Raw genomic sequence first — 19,313 nt, 5'->3', positions numbered from 1 at the left:
CGTCTGAATGTTAACTTAATGTTAGGTTCCTGCTGCCATGATACCATGTTAACGTTAGCTCTTGATGCCATCACCAAAAGGGTTTTTTCCCCCCAATTGGATCAAAATGATTCCGCCTTCCATAAAGAAAAAAGCCATTTCAAAGCGTGTTGCTGCTAAAGAACTGATTGTTCCTCCTCACAACGTTTGCCACTGATGTATACTACAAATAGGGGCAGGTTGTCGCCGGTATTAGAAGTTCAACAACAAAAAAATATTTGCTAACCAACATAAAGATGTAATCGGCGCAGCAGTGGAAAGCAAGATTTCTTGTCTGTTACAGGAGACAAACGTGTTCCCGCTTCAACAGACAAGAAGCTTTACAACGCTATCAAAATTGTAAATAGCCTCTCATTGGCGACGCGCAGCAGCCTTTAGGTTGATATTTTAGGAACAATCTCTTATTGATCCGGCAGCGGGTGTCCAAGGTTGGTTTTTTTTAAAGCACACAACAGTAAATGTGACAAAAGCTGAATGATGTCCTGCCCGGCTGCAGTCTGAGCGCAGGGTTTGGACCCTGCACTTACAAACCTTTAATAAACTCTCTGAAACACAACACACTTTTGTGGCAAGTTGGAGGCAGTAAGTTCACGCGGCGGAGGCAGTTCTCTTTCCCACCGGAGATTCTGGTCGTGAAAGAAGGGACCAAGGACGAGCAAACGTTGTGGCTCGCAGTGGTTGTTACTGCCTCCGGTGTCCCTCAGAAGAACGATTGGGGCTTACGTTGCAGTGTGACTGGGGTCGGCTCGGTGACGGTAACCTCCATCACCAAATTGCTTCATTCTTAACTCGGCGCTCCTTTTGAAGATCAAACAAAGCCGGCAATTAAATCTTGCAGAATCATTTAATGGGGAAGCTTTGAAACACCAGTCTTCCTTGCGCTTTCTGGCGTCTTTTAAAGAGAGTTGATATAATACAATACTCTGCCCTGATTGGTTCAGACAGAAGCTGGTGTGAATTACACGGTACAAGGTCTCCAATTGAAGAACGAGGAATGAGTAAGTAACACAATGAAGCTTTGAAGGCCACGCGCCTCTATTCAAGCCCAGTGAGGACAGTGAAAATTAGGTTCCTTAAGAAAGGGAAATATTTTCATGATCTGTGGATTTGCTTGTTTTCTAAGGATTTTGAGTTATAATATATGATTTGAGAAAAATGTAGTAATTAAACACTCACTGGATGGATAGTACGACCATGACACTGAATTACACTTCCAAAATAACAAGCAATTTATGGCTTTGCTATTGTATTGGTCTGCATTCGTTTTAGCTTAATATACCTTTATGAAGTCTAACTAAAAGATAAATTCATCATTTCAAATTTGCAGTTAGACTTTTAAAGATTTGAAAGGGCAAACCTCTTATCAAAAGCAAAAAAATAAAAAAATAAAAGGAGGTGAGTTTTGGAATAAAAGTTTCCCGGATAAAACAAATTAACTTCAATTTCGGAGGAAACATCTGGGATGCACATGAGAAGATGCTTGAAGATTTACATGGTTTAAATGTGAGCAGAAAAACGGCAGTGCAGGACGACTGGAAAACGCGTTGTGTCGGCGTGAAATCAGCTTTACCTTCAAAACTAAATCACATTGAGAAACAGAACAAAGTGAATACATATCAGACTTAGAAAAATGATTATGTTTAAATACTTTTTATTCTATATGTGCATTAAGGTTTGAAACATGTGCCAACACAGATCATGACAGGAAAGGCCACACTAAGGCAGTAATACCACAGCAATAATATTTCTGCTGAGTCCCATCACTGACGTCATGTTTCACAGGAAGAATAACAGGTCAAGCTGTGAGTAAAAAATGGTAATAAATATTTTCACTTATACTGCAAATTCATATCTAAAAAAAAACACAGGCAAAGAATAGATTTCCAAACCATTAGAGATTTGTCTGAGCTTTTGGGCGAAAGCACATTTGTTCAGAAAAACAAACAAACATTTGGTTTCATTTGAGCTGCAACAACACATTTCACATTTGCAGCCCGACTTCTACGTCTTTACAGCTTCAGTTACATTTAAGGCAAACTTAACGTGAGGTGTGTCCATTTGACAGATATGATTAACAACAGAATGCGCATAAAGATTTGATGTAAAGTCCGGTCTCTCAAATCCGTGTGGGGTTGCTGGACGCACCGGTACCCCGGACGCATCTTCAAACCGATAGCGGAGGATTCCAGATGACTTTTTTTGAGCTGATTAAACTTCGATTTCAACATTCCTTCCAAAAGCGAAACGTTTGTCCAAAGAGTAACTGTTTGGTCTGTGCACGAGTCTGACAGAAATACTCCAATCACTAGCTGTCACCTGAACATCCAACATTATCTTACTTTCTTTCTTGTTCTGGGGAGAACAAAAAGTAAGTTGACCTTGAGTGAAGATTGTCCTCTATCAGATTCTTTGCCTTCAATACATTTCTGGAACTGACGATACAATTAGCTTGACGTCAGGGTCTATTAACATCACCATCAACACAAACTAAACAGGCACATTTAATATCCATACTTGCATATTTAAGTATACATATGTACTACATACAATACAACGTAGGATGGAGCTGGGCCACAGCTCCCTCAATGCACGTGTTGGCTCAGAAAAGCACAATGTTCCTCGAGCAGCGAAGATGCCAAACGAGGCTATCCAGAGGACGCTACTCGTCACATGCATGATGAACCGCCGCTTTGAGCCTTTTCTGGTGCGGATACATTCGTTTCCAGCGATACGCGTCGCTGTGAGCCGCGTGCACTGTGAGCCGCGTGCACTGTGCCCTTGCAGCAGAATAAATGGCCTTTGATTGCACTTGAGCTCTACGCGTTTCAGCAGCTGTGCACCAAGGCCTTGACAAATCAAACCTTTGTGGTTGCCTAATTCGCGGGGAAACCAAGCAGCTCACCGCTCTGGGCGTCAGAGGTCTTTGGTGTGGAGTGCGCCGCCGGCATCAACTGATCTCATTGGGCAGTCAAATAGCACATGACCTATCTTACTAGTGGATAAAACAATAACTTACAATATAAAAAAGGGTTGGTTTTTGAGGGATCTTCTGTTTCTTAGTTTGCTATTTATTTTTAATGAATAAGAATTTAAAAAGTCCCTGAATGAAAATGGAGAACTGCACATTTTCCTTTCTAACTGTTCATTCAGTGGCATTCGACGTCAGGCATCTCCGTGCAAACAAAAAATAAGAGAAGGGAAGGGTTTGAAAAGGGAGAGAAACCGCAGCTCCTGAGTGAGTGGCAATAATTAGGGTGTTTGGTCAGTACGCTTAAATAACATCTGTTACCACCCTGCAGAGCCTGTTGTTCACTCACACACTCCACTCGCTTAATAATCCAACATTTAGGAATAACTAGATTGAAATGCTCTAATCCAGGAATTAAAACCAGGTAATTATTGGGGTGCAGGGGGGGGGGACTAATCCTGCTGAGGTAATAAACTTCCTCAGAGGAACAACAGGCAGTCACTCATTCAGAGTGCGGTCAACAGTAAAGATGCTTTCGAGCTGCTCAACTGATCCTTGTGATCGGGACCGTTTGCCTCCCCCCACCAGGCCCGGGATGCGCTCACTGCATTTCGAAATATTCCGTGAGGGCGAAGCTGCGGATGGAGACACACTTCTCGTTTTTTTGGGCTGCAGGGATTAATTGCTAAGTTCAAAAGGACGTGAGCTTCCTGTTGTCCCCGGCGCACGAGTGCTGTTAAATAGCGAAATACTCACATAAAGCCTGCAACATCTAGTGATCATTTTTGTTTTTTTTTGTCCCTGTACATGGAGACACGTGTTCAGTGCGCGTGGACGTACTCGGCCCCGGAGCCTCCGATAAGCGTCCTGGGCCGCAGGAGGACGTCAGACGTGTCCCTGAGCCTGCAGGGCTCGTCTCTCCTCCAGACAGCGGCAAACCCACATGGACACCACCTCCGCGTTGCCGTCGTTGAACTGCGCGATGAAGGAATGGTCCTGAGAAATGAAGAGCACAGAGGCGGTGAGTCAAATTAAACACGCACATCTTCAGGGGGAAACGCGCCCATTCATAGGTAGAATCTGCAAAAGTTGGAGTCGCGAACGAGCTGAACTTTGAAGTTATTTAGTAAGTGCTTGAATTCCAAAGATGAACTCGGACGACCCCCTTTTCTAATCCAATGTAATGGGACGAAGCGTCGACGGCGGTTACTTTTCAGACTGAATTCCCAAAACATATTCCAAAAAAGTGGTTTCTTTTTAAACTCTCCCTGAGAGACATAGTTTGGATGTTTTGAAGCGGGCCTGAATGAGGTATTTAACAATAGCCAGTCCCCAACTTGAAAAAAAAACACACACACACAGGAATGTCGGACCGGGAACAAAAGGGACGCGCGTCTGAGGACGAGGGCTCGACGGAATGTGGAATGTAAAAGAACGGAAATATCAGGTAGCGCAGGAGCTACGATTTGAGGATTTTCGACGCTTTATCTTGCCGCCGAGCAACCGTTCCGACGAGGAAGTGTAGGTCGTTTCATCCGTCCTCTTCAAATTCAGCGAGCGCCGGTATTGTTCGAGGTCGAATGTTTCAGTCAAAGGAGTCTTTAGAACCCAGAATAATCCAAACTTTCCTTAAGTGCCTCCCGACAACCGCTCTTCAAAACATCAGAACTGTTAAAGCGCTGACAAAACCAATGAGCGCATTTAATTAACGGACTGGAGTAAAGCACATTGACCTTCACTCGCCTGTTTGGATTCATTCGACATTGGGTTGACAATGTTTACGTTTCACGTTGGGTTTATAATTACCGTTCGTGTTTCAATGAACATTTTAGCATAAAGGAGGATCTGATCCTCATCCTACTCCTTATGTATGACCTTCACAATAATTCATGTCAGGAAATGGAAAGAAAAGGACTGAAGTGGTCGTAAAAACACAAATCATGTTCCTGTGAAACTGAAAAGAAGATATTCTAACAGCGATCAAAAAAAGTTAACAACTATTCTGCACAATAACATTTTATTGTCAAACAGATTGGAGCCACAAACATTACTACCCCTTTATGGCAAGTGCTCAGTTTAGTTCCACTTGTATAATTATTCTCAACCCACGAATAAAGAAATAATAATAAAAAAAAAACAATAAAGCCAACAGGTACATCATTTAACCCTCTTAAATATTCATTTCCAACAGCTTTGGTTTTACAGGCTAAACGTTTAAGTGATGGCTTGTCAGGGCGTTTGGAAGAAATATCTCCTCAGTTTAACGATCGACGGGCTTCCAAACAAACGGGTAAAACGAGCCGTGTGATTAAAAAAAAAGTATCTTTGTCCACCATTTAAAAATAAAATGGCTTTGGCGATGACATCTGTCCTACAGTCTTAATCACAATCGCTCCCTCGTTACCGCCGCGGCGCCCGGACGGCGATGTGCCACGCCGATACCTCGGTGGGACCGGTCCCAATCGCCAGCCTCATCAAAGCCAGAGGTCACGGAGGTCGCCCGTGGGGGAAGGGGGGGGGGGGGGGTCAGGGGTGAGGAGCTTGTGAATGAGACACTTCGACGGAGGCCGGCCGTGTATTTCATGCTGGTGTCTGGATGTCCAATTAGATAAACAACGGTTTAAATTAACTTGTCAACACTGATTTCCACGACATCCGTCCCGGAACAACGAGACACCGTCGCGCTTAATAGAGGTTCGGCTCCGCCACCTTGAGCCCAACCTCACACCGTGCCGTGTTGTCGGTTCATCTTGTGCTTTGTTGTTGACTCAGGCTACAAATACATGTATGCACCTTCAGGCTCAAACTGTACAAAATGTCCCAAACATCCATCCGATCCGGACTTTTAAGGCAAATCATTTTGCCTTAACGTTGACGTTGCGGCTCGTGACCTCCCTCAAAGTGCATCCAGATCAGGCAGGAATTTGTCTCCATACTAGACTTGGTTGGGGCTGACAAATTTTGGGCTAGAATCGGGTTTGCCGTGTGCAGCCGTGGCCTAGTTTATGACAATGACAATTCCTGCACAAGGCCAAAGGGACAAATTAGAGAAACATTAGTATTAGATTTTGGCCAATAAGTGACACGGCATCGCTGTACAGAATGATCAAATATCTTTTAAAACAAGAGACATACTCCAGAGGAGAATATCAGACTTTGCTCATCAGCTGCTCGTTAACTTCGTCTGTCTGAAATTTGGTGAAAAGTGTTGTTGTCAGCTGTTTTTTTTTCTTTCAATGTTAAAATACCCCCCAGCAACACACAAACTAGTGCAGGCAATGTAAGATTAGCATCAAACTAGGACACAGTGGTGGCGACGGTCCGCTCCTCCTCCTGGGACGCTTCTCGTCTATTTGCGGTTGCGAGGGGAAAATGTGCTAAACTGAAGAATATTCACAGTAAAGAAAAATAAAGTCACATGAAGGGTGAATACAATCGGTATCGGAAATACTTTAAAGAAATCTACAGCATCGATTCCTCTAACTTTTTTTCTGTGATAACACAAACCTCGCGCGTTTGGTCCAGGGTAGTTTTATGTCGTCATGGAAACCTTAGCGCATTCCAGCCGGTTCTCATCCTGCACGAACCGCGGAGATTGTGAAGGACTGGGGGGGTGGGGGGGGGGGCGCCCATCAATCCTGTTGTCCTTCTAATGGGCAGCTGGGGTTAACGCAGTCTGAGGTTAATTACTCTCATATCACTGTGAGCGCGTGTGTGTGTGTGTGTGTCTGTATGAGACGGGTGGAGTGGACGCTCCTGGGTGCCCCTATGTGCTGAATACTCATCTCATCAATCATTCTCCCTTCCCTGCCTCTGCAGAGAGGGCGTGATACAGAAATAAAGAAGGAAGTCCTGAGTGATAATTCTCAGATCCAGCTCGTCACCTCTGCTCCAGGAACGAAGCCCCCCAACAGGCCAGAGACCACCGCTGGAATCTGACCTGGATGAAGACGCGTGGCTCATTAGGCCACCGCCAACACACACACACACACACACACACACACACAAAAAAAAAACACAAGTGACAGGACTGTAGATAGAAAATGAATAAAACGGAGAAAGACAACTAGAAAGGCATACAGGGGGGATGGAAGACCTAAAAGTGGTTCATTTCTTGATTTGAAAAAAAAAGCCACTTATTGGACAAAAAGTCAAGAAATGTCCATACAGTGGTCAGAAATATGAAAATCTAAACTAAGTGTCATGGTCGCAAAATATCATCATCATCTCTCATTGTTTGTGTGCATTAAAGCAGGTGAAACAAACAGGTCATTGAAGGTGTTTGGACGTCTGCTGTAGCGGTGCGTGGACAGAGGTGAGACGGGGAAGGACTCATTTAAAAGTCACATTAATCACCGTCTGGCCACATCAAAATGGGATAATCACCTGCAACTGTGCTGCTCAAATAGAAACGGCCTAAACCCAGGGGAAATTCTACCTAACTCTTTAATTGTTTGAAGCCTTTGACGGTTCCGTTTAATCTAAGATTAATTCGTGCGATTTTAAATAACTCTACGTATGATTAATACGCTCAAAAGAAATTAAAAGGAGTTTGAGGCAATTATAACGAGCGACTGGTCATCACCTCATTAGGACGGTGTTGGAGGAAACGCGGCGTGTTTGTCAGTGTGTGTGTGTGTGTGTGTGTGTGTGAGACAGACAGGGAGACGGGGACAGGAAGTAGAGAGAATAACTGGGTCTTTACAGATTTGCATGCTAATCACTCACTGCATCTAGAAACTGTCTGGTATTGGTGGTTTGTATGAATGAACTGTGTGTGTGTGTGTGTGTGTGTGTGTGCGCGCGCTTTGGTCAATCGGAGTGCAGAGGAGATGAAGGGACGTCTCTTTGGAGAGTTACAATGCTCTAAAGTTAATGGTCCAAGCAACTAATGCCACTTTCAGATGTATCTGCTGCTTGTGCACTTTCTCCACATAGCCAACTGTCAATGGGCCACAAAACTAAATGTTAGCCACCGAAACGGAAAGACGCAGCCAAAGCAAATAAATGAAAAGGGTAGTAAAACAAGGGAGCCAAGAGGCGCAAGAGGAAGCTTCACTCTCACGGCCTCGTTTAGTCCCCAACCAGGTGGACGAGAGCAAAATGCCCGAGTTGAGCTGATAAATCTGGCTGGTCACCGAGAGAAGATGTGACATCAGGGAAGAATGCGTTTCAGAAGAGGCAGGTGGTAGTTGGCAGTGAATGTAACATCTGTAGAGCCAGTCATCGTATACTGGAAGACAAAACGTCTTAAACCTAGAGACATTCTTGTTGCAAAATAAACAATGAATCGGGTACTAATCATTTAAATGATTACCTGACTATTCAACACAAACAGACACCTGAACAAAAAGAAACCTTGAATTGGTGAAATCAAATATGTTGGATTGATAGAAAAGTCATAATTTCTCCAATATGTTTTTTGTACGTGTGATCTTGAGGACGGCTCTGGTTCAAAATGGCGCCACTGTTCAGCGCCACACTGCAGCCCGTGTACGTGTGAATGGGCTCCAGGGCGACGGAGACCCACGGGTGAAATGTGAAAACATTTTGCAGAGAAGGTGCTGACAGGAGAGTTTATGGGGGGGGGGGGGAGGGGAGGAGAGTGATTGGGCACTAGTCCGGAAAGAGACACGAGATGATACACGAGCATGGACGTGAGAATCCTTTTCGCACGTGTAGCGATGTAAACAGAAATCCCTCCGACGACAAAAGGTGCTGCCAAAGTTTCAGACGCGATAACTAGAACTCACGCGAGACGTCGGCCTGCAAAAAACCCCGCACACACACACCCCCACACACGTCTGCTTGCATAATACAACTTCTACATTACATCTTATAGAAAGATAAAACACGCACCCTCGCGGGACGCCGACACGTCAATGCAGCCAGAATAAACAGAGTTATTTAATGACGCGGCAGTTTAAGACCACCATGGTATCGATTGATGTGAACTAGTTAAAGCGTGTTTGTGAATAACAAAAATGCTTCTGTAACTGCCGCCGTGAGCGGAACAAACTCAAACGCGTGTTTGTGTGTGATATTCCCAACTAGATTTCGGGCAGAACAGTGAGGCGCAGGAGAGATTTCCTTTGTGAAGAACCGTGGGGCTCATCTGGTGTCTCCGGGGTTGAAAGGGGGCTACAAAACGTGTGCGTGTGTGTGTGTGTGTGTGTTCCCATGAATAGAAAAGCAGAATAGGAGGGCTGCATTGACAAGGGTGCTAAAAGGCTGTGCGAAGGCTGCTGGCTGGGGAACGAGGGGGGGGGGGGGGGGGGGGCTGATGAAATGTCCATCAAATCTCAATCAAAGAACACAACGGTGTGGGTTTGTTTCTTTCTTCTCTCGCATGCAAAAACAAGCACATGGATACACAAAATAAACCACTACACTCTACTTTCTATATTTTTAGCATCTAAATTGAATTAAATAAATAAATACAATTAGCAGCCCCCCCCCGCCCCCCCAGTGGAGGAGAGGGAGGAGAAGGAGGACGGCCCGTTTAGAATGAAACATGCATTAGTATTCGGGGAGAAGAACACCTGAAATGTCCTCTCAGACGGCTCGACGTGCGGCTCTTCCCCAATGGAGGAAAGAGGAGAATGACGCGTGACACACGTGAAGTGATGACAAGCTCGATACAGCCAGACGGACCTCAGCTTGATATTTATTGTCACGGAAAACGGCTTCTTCTCCTTCTTAGTGGAGGCGAAGTCCAATGAACGTCCTTCTGAAGCCGCCTGCTGTAGTGCTCTGCATTGTGATCACACAACTCTTTCGTGCTACCTCTCTTTTGCTTATTTTCAACAGTAAGCGAGGCCCTTTTTTCTCTTTGTATCGTCCTCGTTCTCTCTCCCTTTATTCAAACCGCAACCCTAACTCCAGAAAATGGGTTTTCTGATTAGGAGGAAATATTAAAAAAGGTGCACGAACCCTCAAGGACAGAACCCACGAAGACAAACAGCAGCCTTTAAAGAACGTCTAATAGGATAAAACCCCAGTGAAAATAATGACGTCAATAAAAGCTAATACAGTGATTAGAGAAACCACAAGCTGAAACCGGAGCCACTGGGCGAGTTTGTATGGTCATAAAACAAAATCATTTGCTCAGGGTCTACACTCTTTGTGTGAAGGAGGAATGACAAAAAGAACCAAAAAAAGGAAGAGCACTGCGGCCCTTTCTGTAAAGCAGAGGGAGCTGCATTAACATACAGATAGAATAGGCAAAGAGTTTTAATGTACTCAGGGAGGAGGTGGACTGAGAGCTACGAGGGGAAAGCGGAGGAGACGGAGAGACAATCAGCAGGCCGGTGCCACGGAGGCAGGCATCCGTGACCTCATATCTCAGTTCAGAGGAGGCAAATGAAAGGCCTACAGGAGGACAGGAGCACAGCTAAAGGAAAGACGATGGCTATGGGGAGATCGGAGAGGGAGGGAGGGAGCGCAGAGGGACCACAGTGGATTTCAAGGAAGTGGGGCAGAGGAGGAGGAGGAGAGCGAGAAAGAGGAAACGCCGACAGGAGCGTGCGAGTGCCGATCGGGGGGTCCTGGTCCCGGCTGTGGACAAACTTTTGCTGAAGGGAGGCTTCATGTCAGCCTCCCTTCAGATATACACCTTCTCCTTCGAGGCGCAACGCAGTGGAAAAGATTTGTGAGGCAAGACGGAGATAGAACCCCCCCCCCCCTACAACTTGTTGTCCAGGATACGGAGAGACAAAGTCACACAAAGTCAAAAGGTGTGACTTAACACAAACAACGCCGATGTTTTTCAAAATGAGAAGAAAATCGAGCAGCGCCACAGAACCGCGGGTCAGACATCAAGAGGAGGCGCAGGGAGCGGCCACACGGCGTCTCCCCCCCCTTCACTCCCCCATCCTGGTGTGAGACCGCGAACACACAATCTGTTAGCAGCTCTGCATTTACACCCCCATCCCCCCCCAGGACCAGGCCGTCGCTGTCCTTGGTCCTAACACAGAAAACCGCAGCGTGTCGCAACTCTTAAAAGGCAGCATGTGCAAACTGCCGTGGCCTTGTGTGCTAATGCTAGAACAGAGACCCCCCCCCCCCCCCCCCCCCACACACAGACACACACAGACACACACACACACACACACACACACACACACAGACACACACACACACACACACACACACACACACACACACACACCTCCCCCCGACATCGGGAAGGAGGTGTAAGCCACTCGTCCACAGGAAGAATAAAGCAAAGACTTATCCCTCGTCTATAGAACTTTACTCCAATCGAGTAAATACCGAATATCAATCAACTTGATGACGTTCAGCTTCCTTGTTCTCCGACAGGAAGTCTCAGCCGAGTGACAGATGTGCGTACTTTATTAAGCCAGTTAGAGGCGTTTTTAGAATAGGCTCTACTTTTGTTAAATACCTTTCTTTCTTTGTTGATCCGCCTATTGACTATAAAGACTTTGTGTGCAGTGGGTTTGATTTGTTGTAGGTGGGATTCTGTTGTTTAAATATGCTGGAATGCAAACTTTTCTCCCATTGATACGCAGGTTAACAGCAAAATCCTCTGGACCAATGGTTCAAGTCTCAAACGAAAGTGCATCAACATCCAGTATTCAGAACATTAAAAAGGTATTTAATTTGTGTCAATTCTGTTGTCATCTTTTGCGAGTTAAAATATTAAAAAATCCATTTTCAAACTATGCAAGATTTTTGAACTTTGATGAATCAAACAGCACTGGCATCCTCTAGTCTCTTTGGGAAAATACATCAAGCAATTTGAATTATGCTCAGTACAATGAGGTGTTAAAATGATGAAGTTGACATGGGCGCACTATTAACGTTGCGCACACACAAAGACGGGGGGGGGGGGACAAACAAGTTAAAATCATTTCCCCTTTCATTACGGCACAAAACTTAACATTGCTCAATGAAAATGATTTGACTGTGGTACAACAGCTGATCCTGATCAGAGGGTGAAACCAGAGCAGTGAATTTAACTAATTATTGCTGAAGTAGGTCTCAGTCCCACCTCAAGGTTTCTCATTCCCCTTTGACACCTTCCATTGGAAGCCAAAAGTTCATTAAAGTTGCCTCCACGTAGCAATCACAACTTTGAGGCTCCTTGACCCAAAACACCTCAATCATTGGGACAAATACATTTGTAGCTACACACATAATAGTTATGTTTAATTGAATTTTCACTAGGATGCAGGAATATAAACACCGTCTCTACACAGTGATTCAAAACCTATATTTTCTGGTCCTTGGAACTACTTAATTAAAGCCTCGTTTCAACTCACCATGAGGTTATTCGGGGCCGGCCTTTCTTTGGGTTGCCGCCGCATACTGAAAGAGAGAGACACAAACAGTGTATATGCAGCCACCATTCAAAGTGTGTGTGTCATTGTTTAAGAGGATCTTCATTTCAAACAACATCATTTTCACCTGCAAATTCATTCTCAAGAGGAGCCTTTCACGACGCAGAATGAACCGAAAGAGAAGTAAACACTGTTCCCTCACGACACAAGACAAGCGGCTCAAATGGAAGCATTTAATTAATATTTATAATTTCCATTAATATTCCTTATTATTTCAGAAAGCTACAACCCAGGCGGATACCGCACTGATGCAGCGGCCGTGTTTCTTTGGGTACTTTGGGGGGGGGGGTGCGGCTCATCGTTAAAACTGCTTTATGTGTGACAAAGATTGGAACAGGACCCTCTAAGAATAGCCTGTGAGGAGATAATGCCGGGGCAGGTACCTCAGTCTGTCCTCAGAGAGAGAGAGAGAGAGAGATGCCCTGTTTGAGTAAATAAAGCAGGCATGGGGGATAAACAACAGATGGTACAGCCAGCTAGTGAGTGTTGCACACGCACACACACACACACAGCTTGCATGTGGTTTGGGTGTGTATGTCGATGTTTGTGCAACTGTAAAGGTTACAGGAGGCTAATGAATCAGAGGCAAACACAGTGTAAACATTGTCTTTGTCCTGTTGCATGAGATGAACCCACCATTCCTTGGCTCTTTATTCGACATTAGCAGCGCTGAGTAGAGTAGCCAGAGCCGTCGTGACCGGAGTGCATTAACACACAGGCAAATGCACTTTAATCCCATTGTACTGCCATTATACCTCAGATTCATTGACCGTCATTTGGGTCCACGTCAAATGCAGCTTGTGGTCGTGGTGATTGTTCAGTTTGGCTGCGCGGGGCTCAGGTGGCCCGCTGGCCCCTCGCGTATTAAGCTATTGTGAAGTGCGACACAAATAAATGCACGGTGCGGTCCACAGCCGTTGCAGTCAGATAATAGAGACGCAATCATTTCGGAGGACAGCAAGCGACTCACCACTGAGTGATGAAGTTAACAAACTTCTCACTGAACTGGCCCACAGGAAAAACCGGAGGGTCCTGTGGAGAAGAGCAGAAATACTTAGACAAGTAGCATTTTGAACTGGGAGGACTGGTAACACTGACTGAAATAAATCAATAAACACAGACACGGTACACGAACTATGGTTAAAGTCAACCATCGCTCAGATTAATTTAGTTTGAAAATATTCAAATATGAAATTAAATATTAAAACCAATTTTGCAAGTTCATCTTTATTACTTTACAAAACCCTAAATTTGACTAAAATAAATATAAATAAAAATCTGAATTGGTAGTGCTTTAAAATCTGAATAGTTAAATTAAATAAGAAATTTAACAAAAATAGAAATAGGTTGAGAGGAACGCAGCTACAACTGAAACCAGGAGGATATTTAAGAACAAAGAAACTCCCAAAGCTTCACAAGTTTTTTTTCAGATCAACACTAAATATACAACATCATTTTGAAAGAGAAACCAATGTTGGGATTCTTGTACAAACACTTTTGTGTTCTATGTGCAGGTCACGCTCTCCTCCTTGTGTCTGTATTCATGGGAGCGTTGAGTTGTGATCGACACGCTACTTAATGAACGACTGCATTGCTCTCGTTGGGTCAACCGACCAACAAGGCCGGTGATTCAAAAGGTGAAAGTGCAAATGTCAAAGACACTCCTGTGTGCAGACTCCACCCTGAACTGAAACTAACTAACAACAATTCATGTATTTTATAGAAAATCCGGCTTTTCTTTGGAACGTTAATGATCCATTATGGCAACCGGAGCTTGAACCAAACTGTTCAACCTACTAAAATGTTCTTTAGCCATCAAGTGCCTAAAATCTACTTTAAATATAAGGGTGACCATATTTGTAAAACTCACACTTAATGTCAGAAAATGACAAAATGCAAAATGAACAAGTGTGTGTGTGTGTGTGTGTGTGTGTGGGGCTTGTGACATGTTGTCAATGGAGGCTCCATGAACCGTGTCGTGTAGAACAGCCTCACCTCATTACTCCGTCCATTTCCCTATTCTCACTGTGCTTCTCTGTTTGCCGCTTGTTAATATTTACTTATTTTGGCGGAAAGAACTGAGAACACTTCATAGCAAAAGCAGTATCAAATTAAAAATCTTAATAAGTAAATATATATTATTTTGCCTCAACTGCAGTGAACGTCAGGAGACCGCAACGAACGGCCGAGTATGAAAAACACAGGATTCACGTTCGTTCTCTTTGGAAATGTTTTTCTGTGCCACAGATTGTGGAAATGTAACACACGGCATCCCGACACAAAGCATGTGCACAAGACAGATGTTTACCTGAGATGCAAAAGGAAATATCACACACTACGTTGACCAGACAGGAGTAGATCTACAACGTGACACCAGAAGATATCACGAAAAATACACAAAATACTCAGACGTGCACAAACGTCGTAAAGCTCGGTTCCACAAGCAGCCGTTTATTCAAATGCGGCGAATTAAACCTCTTTACATCCGAAGCCCTGCTGTGCCATTAAAAAAACACCTCTGGGCAGTGTTCGCTATTCCTTAATGCTCTGATCGGCAGGCTCCCGCAAAGCATGATGCATGAACCCATTTAAATTAACAAAGGAACGGGTTCCCTTCTAATCTCGCTGCACTTCACAGTGCCGCCGCCGCCGCTTGGATGAGCAATATATCATAGCGCATGCACATACACGCACAGGCATGCACAAACAAATGCCCTTGAGCAACGCGCGCCACGGGCCCGAGTGTACACTCCGTTTAGAGGGAGAGTAGCAAACAATTTGCAGCTACTGTACTACGGTGTGTGTGTACACACACACACACACACACACACACACACACACACGGTCGGATCAACTGGACCCGCAGTTGGCGTAAAGTGTTGCCTCCGAAAACTAATTCATGTGTTGTGTACACACATATTTGCATGCACCTTTCTGCAGCCGCACGCACACACACGGGCACACACACACACACACACATGCATGTATTCATGTCTCCAGCTGAGAGGACCAACGCTGCAGCTTTGATGTGGCAGCAGGCGACGGGCACAAAAGACGAGCAGGCTGATGAAAGTGTCCCCGTGAATTATTCCTCCGGTTGTCAGTGCACTCCACTACGAGACGGCACGCACACAACGAGGGTACAAGGCTACGAGTAAATATACATGTCATTGCCATGAAGCAATTATTAAGCAAAATTAGATCCGTAATTACAGGCTTGGAAATAAAACGGGAGTTCTTTATTAGTGGAGCCACTTGCTATTCAAGTTAATGGCACATTAATGAGGGTGGACAGCAGACAGATGGAGGGAACTTAAGTTTTACTTGAATTATAGACAAATATAAAGTGATGTGTGTGACATTGCTTTAGGGTTTTTAAAATGTATTTCCTCCAACAGCTAGACACTGTTTGGTAAGTGAGGATCGGTGTGTGAATTGGGTAAAATGCAGGTCCATCTATCTTGTAAACTGTGGCATCCAACCACCTTTTCTCTTCTCTGTCCCGTTATTATTGTATCGTGATGTCATGATTTTCAAGGTCACCCTCCTTCCCACAAAACATTCCCAAATCTTTGTTCCTCCTCTACATTTCCCCATCTGTTGACGCGCGTACCTTCAAATTGCTATCTCCTTATTTATTTGGTCTGTATTTCTAGCATTGTGTGTTACAGAAAAGAAAAGAGAAAAAGTGCGGTAGACTGTTACAGTCCGCCCCCACACCACACGCATACCCCCAGCTACAATAATATTAATGATCCACTCACAGAAGCCTATTACTCATTCAGCCATCAAAGCAACTTTCAAATCACCAGTGGATAAGTCACACGCTACACCAAAGAAAAACATTATGCAGATCAGATCTACAGTAGTAATGAGCTTCGCGTTCTACACGTCAGGTGTGCGTAGATCACTTAAGAGAAACGATAGCTCGAAAAGGAACCGCTCAACGGTACAAGGGAGAGTTCACGGAGCCTCTGAACTCCACAAGTTCGACCAGAACGATGGACTCTTTGTGTAAAGAACCTTTCAGAACACCTGGTCTGCAGCCGGTCACTTGCTTGAGGAGATACGGCTGCACTGTGGCTCACAGTGAGAACGGCAGCTCAGCAGAATAACTGGGAGCTGAACCATTAAATGTTTAAAAGGTCATCAGTAGATTCTTAAAATTAAAACTAAAACAGGGCTTCAATCCGAATACAGGAAACACCAATAATCTAACCGGGATGCTACACAGTTGATAAAAACGTGACCAACCTTCTTCAAATTAAAAGAATTTCGTATAAATGAATTGGTGCATAAATAAGACTTTTAGCCAGTTCAAAGAAGCGCCCCGCATGCCAACCTCCTATTAAAGGTCCTCCAATAGGATTAAACAATCAACAGCTTCCAGTGCTGAGCTGAGATCGAGAACAATTAAAATCAAACATAAAACCTCCAGCATCAGCTGTAACAAAAAGAGATTGTTTCTTGATTCAAGGGGAGACAACGCGGGCAAAAAGGGTCGTATCTTATAAAATACGTGGTCACTAGATTACATTGACAGAAACAAAATCTGAACATTGTGTGAATGCAGGTTCAGAATTGTAGTTTATATTTTGTTGTCCCATCTGTTTGGTACAAAGGACATTCTGGATGTTGTATTGTTAAAGGTCTTTTGCAAGACATCACAAGGGGATAGGGTAAAAAAAAAATAAGATAGAAAGATGTGACAGTGACGGCTTACATTAATATCTTTCTTTTGTGCTACATGTAAAGGGAGGTTTTATTTAATAACGTTATATTTAATACCAAAGACCCAAAGTGAATTTATTTAAAACAGTCTGAAAACTAAAAATGGAAAAGTGCTAAAAGGTAACGAGGTTCTGAACCTCTGTGGGTAAACCGCTGCTCATCACCGCAGCGCAGTCCTCAACCTTTAAATTCTATCCGAGCAACTCCATCTTTCTAAAGAGTGCTTATGCGCTGGTCTCTTCCTCCGCAGCGCCGCACCGGCCGGGACAGAAAGGCAGCGCCGGCTCGCTGGGGACGACATAAGCGCTCTCTCTCTCGCCTCGAGGGGGGGGGGGGAGAACAGGACGAGGCACCGGAAACATAGTTTTGAGTGATTCCTCTGTCTCGCTGACTAATGAACAGTTCATCCGGGGTCAATCCATTACAACCAAAAGCATTTAATTATTAATTACGACCAAAGCTATAGGCAGTTAAGGGCAAGTGACATTGTGTGTTAAATGTGTGGTGTAGCTGCTGATGGGGTTTATGGGGCTGGTTTGGGCTGCAGAGGTGTTGGTGGCATTTCCTCCGTCAGCAAAGAAATAATAAAAAGTAGAGAGAGAGAGAGAGAGGAGGGAAAGGTGTGATTGCTGTTTTTGATAGGAAAATATGCAGGGTGAGCTTAAGCATGTACAGCGACATCATAAAATACCTTGTTCCTGCATCAAAAAGTGTGTGTGTGTGTGTGTGTTTCTGTTTGGAAATTATGGCATTTCAGAATCAGGTGAAGATCCGTGTAAACGTATACCTGGTGTGATGTATAAGACATTAAAACTCATATCGTCATTACTTGTTTCTTCGGTCTTATGGGTTTATTCCAGCGTTAAAATAAATTACAAGCGATATGTGAAATTGTCGGGAAGTGGACGAGATCGGATGAAAGACGACGTGCCGTTTTCTAGTGTAAACAAAGAAAAAGGCGAGGAACGTTTATACATTTTGGTTAGAATGACACCTCAAGAATTATGCTTGTCAACGTTTTCTTTGTGTTCATGATCCATTTGGCCTATTTTAGCTCCTGAATGGTCCGACTGTCCCATTTCCATGCTTGTGTGTGTTCATCCCTGTTGTGTATATGGTATTATTCCTTTTAGCAGCTAAAGGAGACTCCCGGTGTTCTGCTCTGCAGTACGCTGCATTCTGAGCTTTGTTGTTGTATACGTGCGCGGCGCTCGTGACAGGTCCAACCTCTACAGTAATGTGCGTGTGCATATGTGTGTTGCCTGAGGCGCTTGCATAGGGTGAAGGGTTGAGTGAATGGGGAGAAAAGCCGCCTGAGTGGTTTGCTTCATTAGGAAACAAAATATAAGCTTTCCGGGCCATTAGGACTGACTTTAGATGCAAAAGCACATAAGACGAGGACTCACCTCATCAACGATGCATTGCAGTAACTGGAGAGGCTGCAGGAGAAGGCACACAGGGAGAAAAAAAACATGTCAGCCCAAAAGGAATTTCTCGGCAAACGGGGAAAATCAATAGTGTGATAATAACAAAAAGTATCTACTTAAATTAATCAAATGCAGCAAGCTCCTGTACGTTTTTATTATTCCATAATGGCAACTAACGTAATACCGGCAGTTTCCACAATCTAATATTTCATTGCAAAAATGCAATTTAAGTGTGTGCGTGTGTGTCGGGTTCAAATGAGAGAGTCAACCAAGAGTAACAGACTATCGTGTGGGAAATCTGTTTTCTGTACTATTACAGTGCAATAAAACTCACCATTAAAGATCCTTGATTTTTCTGAATCTATAGGACAAGACAGAGAAGAGGCGACGAGGCAATATGTAATTAGCGTGTCATAATCAAGACGTTGCCCTTTATGATCACCAGGAGAAAATTATTGCTTTCCTCTCGGCAATTTGTGAGTATGCGTTAACGCCATTTACATAATGAAAACACACAAATGTTAATGGCCTCCTTCTCATTTGTGGCGAATGGGGGTACAGCTCCACTGATGCTCATTTCCAGGGTAGCACTTTATTCGTACCCCCCCCAGGTTATCTAGATGCGTTGGGATAACCGCCACAACCAGCCAGCTCTGTAACGAGCGCGCTCACTGTGCCGACTCCTCGAGGTGCCACACCGACAACCAGCCGGCCCGGGATGCGCTGGGTTACCTGCCCGACCGGGACGATGGGGCAACCGGAAAAAAAGACAAAAGACCCCAA

At 44.4% G+C, this 19,313-nt stretch overlaps 1 protein-coding gene across 2 annotated transcripts in view; it reads right to left on the bottom strand.

The window, feature by feature from the left end:
* Positions 1-1,673: 1,673 nt before the first annotated feature.
* Positions 1,674-19,313, bottom strand: part of map2k5 (mitogen-activated protein kinase kinase 5) — a 39,168-nt gene continuing 21,528 nt past the window's right edge. The window contains exons 18-22 of one of the 2 annotated variants that reach the window (XM_040168723.2): positions 18,865-18,891; positions 18,510-18,542; positions 13,343-13,404; positions 12,295-12,340; positions 1,674-4,003 (exon numbers count right to left, since the gene is read on the bottom strand). In XM_040168723.2, the coding sequence (XP_040024657.1) occupies positions 3,893-4,003; positions 12,295-12,340; positions 13,343-13,404; positions 18,510-18,542; positions 18,865-18,891 (279 nt within the window). In that variant the 3' untranslated portion in view covers positions 1,674-3,892. The remainder of the gene's footprint in view (positions 4,004-12,294; positions 12,341-13,342; positions 13,405-18,509; positions 18,543-18,864; positions 18,892-19,313) is intronic. The other variant, XM_040168730.2, reaches the window with a different exon arrangement.

Source organism: Gasterosteus aculeatus, chromosome 12, assembly GCF_964276395.1.
Source record: "Gasterosteus aculeatus chromosome 12, fGasAcu3.hap1.1, whole genome shotgun sequence".
NCBI classification, from domain to species: domain Eukaryota; kingdom Metazoa; phylum Chordata; class Actinopteri; order Perciformes; family Gasterosteidae; genus Gasterosteus; species Gasterosteus aculeatus.
Note: the sequence above shows the minus strand (reverse complement) of the source record. Positions and strands in the feature narration are given on the sequence as shown.